The sequence below is a fragment of the Gymnoscopelus microlampas genome (genome assembly GCF_963454915.1).
Source record: "Gymnoscopelus microlampas genome assembly, chromosome: 23".
Lineage (NCBI taxonomy): Eukaryota > Metazoa > Chordata > Actinopteri > Myctophiformes > Myctophidae > Gymnoscopelus > Gymnoscopelus microlampas.
The window spans coordinates 34632282-34646056 of record NC_139960.1 but is presented as its reverse complement, the minus strand read 5'-3'; the positions used below and the strand labels follow the sequence as shown (position 1 = coordinate 34646056).

Below are 13775 nucleotides of genomic sequence, written 5' to 3'. Positions count from 1 at the left end.
GACTAGACCCCATCTTACCTCCACCCCCACCCCTCATACTCCCCTCTAGCTGCCTAAGAGCCACCCTAGGCCCGCTACACTCCTAGACCCCCTCTTACCTCCACACCCACCCCTCATTCTCCCCTCTACCCGCCTGTGAGCCACCCTAGACCATTGGTTCTCAAAGTGGGGCCCGGGGACCCTCAGGGGTCCTTGAGGGAGTTCCAGGGGGTCCCCAGCTAAATGATAGATTAGGCACCAAATGGACCCTTATGGGTCTATAACTCTGAGAGTGTACAAATGGAACCAAATGGACCCTAACGGGTCCATTTGGTTCCATTTGTACACTCTCAGAGTTAAATTGACATAGATTTTACAATATAAATTGCAGTCCAAGTGATAGAAATGCCATTAAATGGGGGTCTGTAGCACTAATGCATGTCAAACTGGGGGTCCTTGAAATTAAAATGGTTGAGAATCACTGCTAGAGCCGTAAAAAATCTTCTCTTATGGGGATCCCTGGCATATCTTTTGAAATGGGGGTCCACGGGCTAATAAGTGTCAATTTGGGGGTCCTTGGCATGAAAAGGTTTGAGAACCACTGCCCTAGACCAGCTACACTCCTAGACTAGACCCACACTCTACCTGAGCTGCTCCCTATAGCTACACATCCTCCTTCCACGTGTGTGTTTGTGTGTGTGTGTGTGTGTGTGTGTGTGTGTGTGTGTGTGTGTGTGTGTGTGTGTGTGTGTGTGTGTGCGTGCGTGCGTGTGCGTGTGTGTGTGTGTGCGTGTGTGTGTGCGTGTGTGTGTGTGTGCGTGTGTGTCAATTGAAATCTACATTGTAAGAGATTTATTTTTACCTTCGCATAGAAAATCACAAGAAACCCTAAATTGTAATATACTTAATGTCCTCAGTTCTCAGGAGGATATGACAACCCTCAGTGTCTATGTCCTGTTTACATACAGACAATGGTGTATATGAAATTGAGAAAAAATACAAAATAAAGAGACAGATGAGAGAGCGTGAGAAACAAAACGAGAGAGAGAGCAGAGCAGAAAATGTTTAAGGACGTACTTGTCTACACTGAGACAAGTCTGCTTGGATTCCATTTTAACATTCACACTCAGGCAGCACTTGAGGTTTTCATCAACACCCAATAAACAGACCTCTTGCGGCTTGTATCGTTTAAGAATCGCTCGGCATGTGGTTCGACTGGTTACCATGGCGATTGATGACAACAATGTTGTGTTGAGCACTGACACCAACAGCAGCGAGTATTCGCCGTCATATAGACCTTTTCACACTCGACAGTGTAAACATTCTAAACGGGTCCAAGTTTGTTTCCTGTTGCAGTGTTTGTGAATGCCGTGACAGTAGCCGACAGGAAGCAAACTTGGACCCAAACGGGTTCCGCAGCAACACAATTCCACGGACGGCTTTTTGTAGCGTGAGGCAGCTTGATGTACAACTAGAAAAAGTGCTCCTCGGAGCACAGGTCTCCCTCCGCCAGGTCAGGTAGGTTATTGTGGCCTCCTGGCCGCGCTATAATAGGCCAATGTGAAAAGGGTGGCATTTCTTCTTAGGCCTTTCAATGGGACACTGCATTCATGATTTGAGGCATTTTGTTCCAAAAATGTGTTTTGCTAAATTAGACCTGCTGGTGGCGCTATAAAGGCCAATGTGAATGTGAAAAGGGGGGCATTTCTTCCTCGGCCTAGTGGGAATCTGCATGCAAACTTTCACGGAAATTGCACACTGCATTCATGTTTTGAGGTATTTTGTTTAAAACTGACCAATCCTGCAAACTTTGGAAGCCACTGTAAGCCAAATAGGATGGAATATGAAATATCGGACAGATCCATCAGAATCACATGACTATGGAGATGCAGTGTACCAATTTGCGTGTTTTTTGGACAAAATCTGAAGGAATAATCTCCAAAAATGTATTTTACATAAGTCGGCCTCCTGGTGGCGCTGTAAAAAGCAGATGTGAAAAATGCAGTCCAATGTTTTTCCTTGGCCTCTAGGGAGTGTGCGTGCAAAGTTTCACGCAGATCGGTGCAGTTATAGTTAAAAATGCAAATCGGCCAGTTATAGCGCCACCATGAGGCTGATTTGAAAATGTTCAAGTGGCATTTCTTCCTCGGCCTAGTGGGAATGTGCGTGTGCAATTTTATGGAAATGGCAAGCTGCGTTCATGATTGGAGGCAGTTTGTTCAAAACGGACCAATCCTGCAAACTTTGGAAGCCAACCTTAGCCAATGAGGATGCAATATGGGAAATCGGACAGATCCGGGTTGATCACATAACTATAGAGATACTGTGTACCAATTTGCATGACGTTTGGTTAAAAGCTGTAGGTGTAATGGGAAAAAATGGGTTTTGCACAAATCGGCCTCCTGGTGGCGCTATAACAGGCCCATGTGAAAAATGTGGGGCAGAGGTTCTGAATTGGCATCCAGGGAGTGGGTGTGCACAGTTTCGCAGCGACCGGGCCAACGGTGCCGGAGATTAGCTGGTAACACACAGACAGGACACACACACACACACACACACACACACACGGACGGACGGAGGGTAAAACATACTCTCTCGCCATGCCTTTCGGCCTGGCGGAGACAATTACACCCCCTGGACATGAAGCTAGTATGTCACAGGGACTTACCCCCAATCCAACCCTTGATGCTGAGAGCTAACAGGAAGACACTGGGTCCCAATTTTATAGGCTTTGGTATGACCCGCCTGCGGAATGGAACCCTGACCTCCCAAAGTCAGGGCGTAGACGGTATTGACTCGCCTGAATTTAACACACCCGTTATTAATCTGATTAGCTGCAGTTTACCTCACCGTGTGCTGTAAATTCAGCCTTCCTGTCATGTTTTTAATCTGCTGTATATTTTTAACCTGAAATAAGAAACAAACAAACACTAACAAAACCAGCCAAAGGTTTCACCCCCATTTAAGGAGCAACCTTCAGTCAAATCAAATGCAAGTACAACGCAACCTATAAGACAATGGTTCTCAAAGTGGGGTGCAGGCAGTGTTGCCAGATTATGTGAGAGAAACAAGCAACCAGGTCTAGGAAAACCAGCCCAAAAGAAGCGACAATGGGGCACATGAGCACTTTAACATATACATCAGCTATTTGAAAATAGCATATCTACAAGCTCACAACGTGTCGCGATGCGACGCGTTGTGAATCGGCTATTTTCAACTAAAATCTTGCGGGGAAATTATAATAAGCAGATCTGGCAACCCTGGGTCCAGGCCTCCTTGAGGGGGTTCCCTTACACGCCTGTAACTCTGAGTGTGTTCAAATGGATTTGATGGAAATTTGAGAATCACTGCTTTGAGACACCGGAACTCACCTGCAGTTGAAGGCCTTCTTGCCCTTCTTACACTTGCGGGCGCAGTGCTCCAGCGAGCGGCTTCGTACCAGCGTGGCTTGGGGACAGTCGGTGCAAAGCAGCATGTATCCCTCGGTCTTCTCATACTTCTGTAACGTCTGCTGAGTCCTCCCAAGGCGCCCTGCCGGGAACACGAGGAGGAAGGAGTCACACATGGTCAGACGGGAAATATGCATTGTTCACATCATGAGTAAAGTAAACATACATACTCGTAACCAAGTGGTTCGTGTAAAAGGGGCAGATTCGTGGACAAACAGATAAACACACGCTTACACACGACACACACACACACTCTCTCTCGCACTCGCACACACACACACACACACACACACACACGCACACACACACGCACACACGGTGGTTCTTCAGTAGTTCTTCTGGATGGTTGAGGTGCAATCATACAAAGAACATCTTAAAGAACCTGTATGGTTCTCCACTGGTTCTTCAGCTTTAGTTTAGACACCTATAATGGTTCTACCAATTTTGACTAATAAATACCATTATTTTACTGCATGGTTTTGCTAACTGTTTTTTAGGGTCGTTCTGTCTGTCTGTCTATGTTTCTGTCTGTGAGTCTCGCAAACTGCTGGACCGTTCATCAGTGCCTTTTTGGAATATTCAGTCATATGCACTATGCAGGGGCATCATTTGTGGTCCATGGCGATCGTATTTCCCTTCAGATTAGACACGTGTGTTCTTGTCTGCAAGCATACGTTCATTAAACACTTTCAACCTGGCATCCCTATTTGGGCAATATCATTATGGGCAAATATTTTCAAAAATGTTCACGCCTCAAAAAATAGGGCTTTTAATAGAACTTTTTGGAGACCCTCTTGTTTTTTTCTGATACGTCATAGATGTCATGTATCCCAAGATCCACATCATCCACATGATTCAATTAGTTTTCTTCTCACTACCAACTCGGTAAACAGAAAACACACATGTATGTCATCAAACAGGTACCTGTACAAGTTATCGAATGGCGGGTGGTCGCAATGAATTCATGATAGCCAATAACCAGTGGTATGCACATGCACACCAATGCACAAGCATTGGTAATATTATGAAATCGTTATCTATTACTACTCTTCCACCTACAATGGGAAGTGTCTTGGAGCACCTGAATGAGGAACGAGTATCCTCCGATGAACAAAGCGTTCTGTTCATGTTTCGAGGAACCTCTATCACCTCCTTCGCTACCTTCAGAGTCACAGAGGAAATTAGTGGGTAGAGGAGGGGGGTGTTTGGAGTTTGTTGGTCAAATTTGATTTGATTGGATTTGAAATGCAATTAAACCACAAGGTTACAGCAGTTCGAGGATAAACACAACAAAGTCCTAAGACTTATTTCCATTGTGGTCTTCTCACAAGCAGCAATGAATAACTTACAAACACTGTAAATAAACGACAGTAACATACATAAAAACAAATGCTCCACTATCTATCCCCTAGACCTAATGGCCTTTTACAGAGGAACCTTTTCTGCTGCTTGAAAGACCTCCGATTGGTTGTCAAACTCTAATAACCAACCATAATTAACCGTGGCGTCCCTATTTTGGGCATGTCATTATGTATTTTTTAAAGTATTTTTTTAATTTCCAAAGATTTCAAAAGAATTCTAAGAATTTCCTTCTCTTTTTTTTACCGAAAAATAGCTTTCCGGATAGAAGTACTACATTTTCAGGTGAAGCTTGGCCAAATAAATCCGGATGTCACGTTAGTGACATTTGTTGCACCAAGCAACATCACATCTGGACGTCACGTCTGTGACCGAATTGTGACAGAGTTCGGCCAATCATTCCACAGTCCGCTATTCTTTTCTGAGGGACAAGCATTCATTTTCACATACACCTGTTCGCCCTAGACCCTCTGTTTTTATGGAGGGTTTTCACAAAGAGGGGAGAGGGGAACAGCCCAGAACTTCCTGGACTCTGTGTCTCCCCATAGGATCCCACTCTAACAGACCTCTGGGATCCTATGGGGAGACATGTAGCCCCCCAGGTACCCCATGTACCCACAGGTGCCATGGGCGCCTGGGGGCACATGGGGTAGGAAGCTCACAACAAGACTCAATAGTACATCTTCATGGGTGCCACCCACATACTCAGCTGCGCTGCACATCCCACAAATGCATGTTCCTTACAAATGGGGCACCATATAAAATGGAAATAAACAGGCTTTCCAACTGTATAAAATATATTGCCAAGAAGCATTGTTACAACAGAGAAATAATCTACCAACACACACACACACACACACACACACACACACACACACACACACACACACACACACACACACACACACACACACACACACACACACACACACGCACACACGCACACACACACACACACACACACACACACACGCGCACACACGCACGCACGCATATTAACCCATTAAAAGCGGGAAAGCATCCGTGTCATTTCTGCATTGGCTATTCAAAAATAGCAGATATACAAGCTCACAGCGTGTCACTTCGTGCCGTGCTGTGAGCTTGTACTTCTACAATTTTTAAACATTTTTTAAAAATCTTTAAAGTGTGAGAACTACTGATTCTCAAGTTGCCCCTGCCAATGTGGGGGTTAAGTTGACATACAGTAGGATCCAGTGGCCAATGAGGCATCTTCGTACCTACTTATGTTTACGGTTAGAGCTGGGATGCCTGCACTTAACAAGCTGGTCGGATAGAAAACCATCAGTACAGACGGACAGAGAGGTGTGGACAGCTGTCCCACATCAAGCCACAGTTCAAAACACACCATCAGGCACGTTCTGGTTAAACACACTGCCAATGAACCAGAAATGCTGGATGGGCGTTGCACTGTGAGATGGAGATTTATAATGCCATAGGAAGCTAATGTACATTAGGGGGACATTAGATACTAGTGAGGGCTAAATCTTATATTTGACCAGTAACAGTTTAACACGTCTAATAGTTTATATTCAGTATAGTAGCTATTGGTCTCCTGTTATGTTACATTTTCTAGAATCGTGTTAGTTGTGGCGTATTGCTGTTTTATCTTTGTTGACTTTTTTTGACAGTTTGTCCCCTTTCATTTTGAGCAACACACACACACACACACACACACACACACACACACACACACACACACACACACACACACACACACACACACACACACACACACACACACACACACACACACACACACACACACACACACACACACACTTAAAACTGTACAACTGACAAGAATGGTGGTCAGAATGCTGTGCCTATATCAATTTGTTCATAGTCATGATCGCAGAGGGGCCGGTGGGCATTTGATGATAGTAAATGGGAAGACTGGTGGAGGGGGGGGTGGAGGGGGGGGTCTGAAAGTAACAAGTTGCAGCCCCATCTGGCATCCTGCTCCACAGGAATAAAGGATGTTTCATCACTCCGTGTCTCTGCTCTACTGTTGTTCAAAATAACTTTTATGAATAGTCTGTCAATGGCCACCAGCAACGGGACTTATTTTATTTGTGGGAAAATATGTTTGAAAGTTTGCACAAGCACGCAAAAATAAAGTTATGGCGTTTGATTTACAGGCCTTTGTTGAGAGAAGCCTGCCTCTTTGGAAGTAATACATCAAAAGAAGAGTTTTATCATTGCAAAAGAGCAACATAAACCCATAAGGATGACATCCATTACAGGTCAAAAATGGGACGATCCATATTTCAATACTGCAACCTCAGTGATGCAAAGCATTCATCTTTGCCAAGGGGGGGAAACATGTGGAGTGCATCCTTCGCTGGAGTGGAACTCTACTGTAAAAGTACTTTCTGTCTGTGGTCTAAATCCTGCACAGAAACGTCCTTTAAGTCAGGGGTCTTTCTCAGGCCAATGACCCCTTAGCTGAGAAAGAGATGAAGCAGGGACCCCCACTACGTATTGGATTCATGTTAAATGTGTGTTTTCCACACGTTTAACGATTTAAACCCTCAATACTTAGTAAACTTGACCTTTGGCTGTGTACTTGGTCTGCTCTTTTGCCCTCTACACCAAACCTCTTTGCCGAAAATAGCCCATCTCGACGCGTTTGTGAGCTTGTAGATCGGCTGGCATCCCTATTTGGCTAATATTCCCCCCAGAATAGGGATGTGAGGGTTCAAGTGATTAACGTAAAAATTAAAAAAATAAAGTCCCTATCACACAAAGATTTGGTGGCCCACCTGCAGTATCTCTGAGGAACCCCTAGGGGGTCCCGGACCCCCTGTCGAAAACCCCTGCAAAAGTTTAGGTGCACGACGCCGTTCACTTACAATCGTTTTTTCTCCCCCCCCTCCTGTAATTGGTGGCAAGTGGGGGTGTATAAATCACTGAAGAAAATCTCATGCTGGTGAGTTATAGCAACAGACTCTCGTGCCAAGATCCGACACAAGACGTTGTGTGTGTACTTAGGAGATTGTAAGTTCTGGAGCGGGTTGGAGGGCTCCCCGTGGTTGAAAATGGTTTTGGGGAGGACGCATTATTAATGTTTGGGCTGCACTAGGACCACATCTGGCACTCATCACGCTGTTGTTCCAACATTGATGTCTCGCCAGGCCGCTCAATTAGATTTCACTTAGTCTCTTCCTCTTGCCTCCAGTCTGACTCCTATGTATCGCTATCTCCACAACAAGAATTTTCGCTTAGGTTTGAATATTATTTCAAATGTAATGTAGCTCTCTACACTCTACGCACGGTCGAGGTGATCGGTCCAGTGTTGATTTTAAGGTGTGTGGGCTTCCTATGGAACGTGAGGAAGGAGGAGAACTACTCAATAAGAAGAAGGGGGAAAAAAAGCATCCCCAAAGTGGCAATAGAGCAGCAGGTTCGAGGTGCGCCTCTGTCTGGACTCTGCATAGACATTACATGTGCTCCAGTGAGCGCACACACGCGCTTTGCGAGCGAAAAATGTGGCCCTCAGCTCAGCCCGCCAGATGTTAAACTGTTCCCCTGTCCTGCCAAAACGCGCGCTCTCACATCATACCGCCGCGGGGACGCGCATATATAACAGCATCACTCCGCTTCACTTGTGGCCGTTGCCTTGTCGCCGTGCAAACTGACCAATTTAAGCTGTTCGAATGACTAATGTTTTAAAGCAGGGGTCTTCAACAGGGGGTCCGGGACCCCTAGGGGGTCCTCAAGAGTTACTACAGGGTCTACTATAGGGTACTACAGGGTCCGCCAAATCTTCGTGTGATCGGGAACATTATAGCCGAAAATAGCAGATCTACAAGCTCACAACGCCTCGCGCTGCGAGGCGTTGTGAGCTTGTAGATCTGCTATTTTCGGAGAGTTGGTGTAGAGGGAAAAAGAGCAGATCAAGTACAGAGCCAACGGTCAAGTTGACTAAATATTGAGGGTTTAAAAGGTTAACTATCTGAAAATACACATTAGCATGAGTCCAACTATCTATGAAATCTATGAAAAAGTTTAATCAGCAACACAGTTTTATACAATATGGGATCCCTGCTTCATCTCTCTCTCTCGACAAAGGGGTCCTTGGGCTGAAAAACGTTGAAGACCCCTGTTTTACAGTGAGTGCAGGAGGAGAATAATATCCCCATGACGACATCCATCCCCCCAGTAGCAGGCATTAGTTCCACAGATATACAAGTGTCTATTACCGAAATGACAATGACCTATATAAACTTTTAATGACAAAGCAGTAACATGAGCAGATGGACTTCAAACATATGTCTTTTAACCCAGCGGGGCACTTGCTGAAGCACGTGTGCGTGCAGCATGTATGTGCATGGGTGGGTGCGTGCGCGTGCGTGCGTGCGTGCGTGTGTGTGTGTGTGTGTGTGTGTGTGTGTGTGTGCACGCACCTTCCCAAGTTCCCATATTCTACTTTACGCAGCTGGAATGGTACCATGGTAGAATACAGGATAGTTGGGCACTGGGCATGTAAAATTGGCTATTTTGTCCAAAATGTTAAATATTTGATATATATAAAGTATACGTGAACATGCAGGTACACCATTATCAGACTTAATTATCCTTCAACTTCTTGTTAATGCCCCAAAATGACTGGATACACAGGTTTTGTAGCAATGTGTATTCATTTCAGAAATATTAGACATTAATTGTCAAATGTTTAAGCATGTTCACATCATACTTAAAACTATTTTAAATTTTTAACATTTTGGACGAAATCACAATTTCTTCCCAAAACAAATTTACATCGAGGTGCAGATGTCCCTAGTGCCCACCTATCCTGTTACCATCAAAAGCGACCATGGGTATACAAAATATCAAATTAAAATAACAGTTTACGGTTAATTAGAGCACAACATGGGAGAAATGGTGTTTCCGTGCAACGCAGTCTCCACATAATTCACTCTGATACATGTATTAAACCAGTGGTTCCAAAACCTTTTAGCTCGAGACCCAAAAGAGAAATTAGATGTTTTCCCGGGACCCAATCTAGTGAAAATAGCAGATCTACAAGCCCACAACCCCTGCTTCGCACCACGTGGTGGGTTTGTAGAACTGCTATTTTCACAACTTTCAGTTTTTTTTTGATTATCGGATGTTTTCATTTTATTTCTAAATTATTTTTTTCATTTAACTATTTTCTTATCTTTTGAAATAATATATTTGTTTGTTTTTAGGAACAAAAAAAGGAGATATTTACTCGCGACCCATTTGGTCCGTGACCCAAAAATGGGTCCCGACCCACTGTTTGGGAAACAGTGTATTATAAACATCTTTATCCAGTGCTGCAGCCTCGGGATCGTGATCTCAACGCTTCTTATCCGTTACTGACAATAACATTATCCTATCATAACGTGCCGTGCCGTTCCACATTACGCACGGGTCCAGTCCAACTCTCCTCCGTGTCTTACCTGCGTCCACCGCGGAGACCACAACACACAGCAACACTTTATAAATCCACACGTTTGTCCTCATGATGGTCAAACAAACAGCGTCCGATTGGGGAGTGTGTGTGTGCGTGAGTGTGCGCGCGCGTGTGTGTGATGATGAACAACTGTCCGATCCGTGGGTTAGAGAATAAAGTCCAAAAGGAGAAGCAACCAAAGAGAGAGAGAGAGAGAGAGAGAGGGATGATGTCCTGTCCTCCTGCCTCCACTATTAGACCCGGAGACGTCCTGGTTCAACCCCCTTCCTCTCCTCCAGTCTGTGCTCTTCTTTATCACACCGTTTCCCAAACGCCGGGTCGGGACCCATGTGTGGGTCGCGGATACATCTTTTATGGGTCCACACAAGCAAATATCCCTTTATTTTTGGTTTCCTACATTTTTGTTTTCTATTATTATAAAACCATTTATTATTATTTTAAATCCAAAAATACTGCTATTTCCTTTTCAAAAGAATGTCATGTATAAATAAAAAAGAAATCAAAAACATTCCATAAATTAGAAAACAGATGTTTAAGAAGTAGTGAAAATAGCCGATCCACAAGCTCAAGAAAGTTCAGAGCTTGTAGATCTGCTATTTTCACTGTAGCTTGGGTCATTCTCTTTTGGGTCTCTCTCAAGCTATAAAAAAAGGTTTGGGAAACCAGTGATCTAAACAACAGAGGTGATGCCAGACCGGACGCGTGTCACTTCCACAACACATGCACTGATAGACGGCGCTCAGATGATACATGTTAAGGGTGTCTGGTTCTTCTGTGACCACAGAGCAGAGCGGATCTGAAAGTGTTTCTCCCGGTCATTCGGTCCTACAGTCCTCCTGATGATAAGATATGGAGGGAATTATGACTTTTAGAACCTCCCTTTCTTCCTCCTCCGAGTCCTCCACCCTCCTCGCCTGAGCCTGACTCGGGCCCATGACTGCAAACGCAGATGGGATGATTTGCACGGTGCGAGCAGAGGGAACTGCGTGCAACTGCGGTGATTGCGTCCCCAAAGGAGCAGCTCCGGTGCCAGAATGCGCAAGGCGCCGAAAGGCAATGGTACAAGACAAGAAGAAAACCCCGATAAAGACATTATAAAAAAGACAGATATGCAAATTGACATTGAAAAGTATTTCAAAACTATTACAAAATCAAGTTTCTTTTTAACTTGTTTCTAGATCACCTTTGATTGATTGATTGATTGATTGATTGAATAGGCCTACTTTATTAACAGTTTGCTAAAAAAAACACACAGAAAGTACAGTTCTATACAAAAGGATGCTAAAAGGATTAAACCCAAGAAAGCACTATGGCTTATTGGCTTGTTTCTATTGGGGTCCTGTGTATTCAATTCATCGAAACATGACAGACAAATATACAACACTATGCAAAAACATCATATCAACATCAATGTAGCCATCAGCAGCCAAATAACCTTGCATACTTAGGCATTATGATTTTCTCCTTTTGAGTAATTTAGCCTAAAAACGGTAGCTATGTAATTTCTGTCAAACTGCAGTGACATCATCTAAGGTGGAGCACAGAAAATGAAAGTGGAACACAGATATTCAGGAATTTAGTAACCCTGTGATATATCCCAAATCATAAGGCATGGCACCCTGTATGAGGGCCAGTGGTGAGACAGGCATGGGCATCTTGTTCTCATTCCAGGTCACATAATGGCAAATAAGGACACAAATCTATCACGGATCTAGGACTGATGGAATGTTTACTCTGCTTGTCAAGTGAGATCCCACCGGGAGGGAGTTCGGGGAATAACCACGGTCTCAAGACCGGGTCTATTATTAATGGCAATAGCAAATGCCAATAGGCCCTAACTATGTGGCATAGTTGAGAGATTGGTTTGGGAACAGTCAGTGTGTGATCAGGGGCCACAGAGGAGGGCTCAGGCGCAGCTGGAAGCAATCCCATTTAGGTACCAGCGTGTGTGCCGGGCTTTTGTTGAACTAAAGTGTGCCTGAGCTTTTTTGGACACGAACCCCGCGGAGGAGGGTGCGATCGTTATTTGACAGGAAATCCACACTTTGGCCGTTAACGGGCGGCGGCCTGAGCGGCCTCCAGGGGGAGAAGGGGGGAAAAAAAGCCTTGAGGTGAACGCCAGACGCCTGGCCTGCGCTCGTTAAGTCGCGTGTGCAGGTCACTTCATTCTTCCCTTTGGCTTTGGTCTGTGCGCGCTTGCTTGAAAGAGCTCTGAAAAAGCATCAGCAGGTGTAGAACCAGCGTGTGTGTGTGTGTGTGTGTGTGTGTGTGTGTGTGTGTCTGTGTAAGGGCAAACCGCAGCTCGGGGCCCAGGCGGCACCAGGCACCATACAGGGCGCGTGTCACACCCGCAACGTCAATCAATGTCAGCGTAAAAAAGCAGAAATCCAGACGCGCAGGTCAGATACTCTGTCTTGGAGCGAATTCTTGCAGGTTGGTGCGTTTTGAACCGAGGCTGTTAGCCCTGTCCCATGTGCTTTAGGAGCACTGGATAAGTAAGTGGGTTTTGACAGCTGATTATGCACCGTTCACAGCCATTCTCCTCTTTCATAAGAGACCAAAGGGAGTATTAATTTCCAGGGGAGTATTAATTTTCAACATCCTCTCCCCCTGTTTAATCCCAGGCCTACCTTTGATAATTCCAAAATGTCATTCACAGAGGATTGTTAACAGGAGCATGAGAAAGTTGTATAGCAGCAGCACCATGTTATACACAGCTGAAGAATGACTTTCATTAAATGGTATTAAGATGGTATTGACCTAATTAATCAAACTGAGGCGCCTGCTGGTAAACAAATTACTGTTCTCACAAAACACAAATTCACAATTTATCATCAAACATTCAAAACCAATTGGGAACTAATTTCTCTTATTTTCACATGGCCATCCGTGGTTCCCAAAGTCCCTCCTGGCAGCCAGAGACTGTGGTCTCATCAAATACCACCTATTTAATTCTCCATCATCTCAGGTCTCAAATCAAGAAAGTTCAGCGCAGAACTTCCCCGCTGGGTTCAAATCTCTGCTCTGTCTCAGTCGCTGCTCATTATGTTCCACTGTGTGTGTGTGTGTGTGTTTTCCCAAAGCGCAGAACATACCGTAAGGGAGGACTGGCGCTCCAAATACTAAAAGGTCATCCAAGTACTAGAAGTTGTTTTGTCATGAGAGGATTGAATAGCTGGGTGCAGTGGCTGCCTTTGCTCTGCACTCCAATCTTTGCTGTTTATAATGAACTCGGAGGTTTCTAAATGACATATAAGACAATAAATATGACAATAAACCTTTGATCCCCATGGGGAAATTCAGGTGTTGTAGCAGCAAGCAACAGCAGTATGAGCATCAGCACAACCACGCAACCACACCCAGACTGTCCAGTTTAACTCCCAGCTATGGAGCTGGCATTCCTCACCTGTTTGTACAGTGTGTTGGCGTCCCTTTGTGTTGATGTTACCTCCCCTCCAACAGACCATGGCAAAGAAGAGGACACTGGTTACTGCAGACTGGTAGAACATCTGCAGCAGCCTGTTGCA

At 44.8% G+C, this 13775-nt stretch overlaps 1 protein-coding gene across 2 annotated transcripts in view; it reads right to left on the bottom strand.

Annotated features, from left to right (window-relative positions):
* hgfa (hepatocyte growth factor a) overlaps positions 1-10360 on the bottom strand; it is a 37395-nt gene extending 27035 nt beyond the window's left edge. For both annotated transcript variants that reach the window (XM_084050053.1, XM_084050054.1), the window contains exons 1-2: positions 10235-10360; positions 3351-3510 (exon numbers count right to left, since the gene is read on the bottom strand). In XM_084050053.1, the coding sequence (XP_083906179.1) occupies positions 3351-3510; positions 10235-10298 (224 nt within the window). In that variant the 5' untranslated portion in view covers positions 10299-10360. The remainder of the gene's footprint in view (positions 1-3350; positions 3511-10234) is intronic.
* Positions 10361-13775: the final 3415 nt, after the last annotated feature.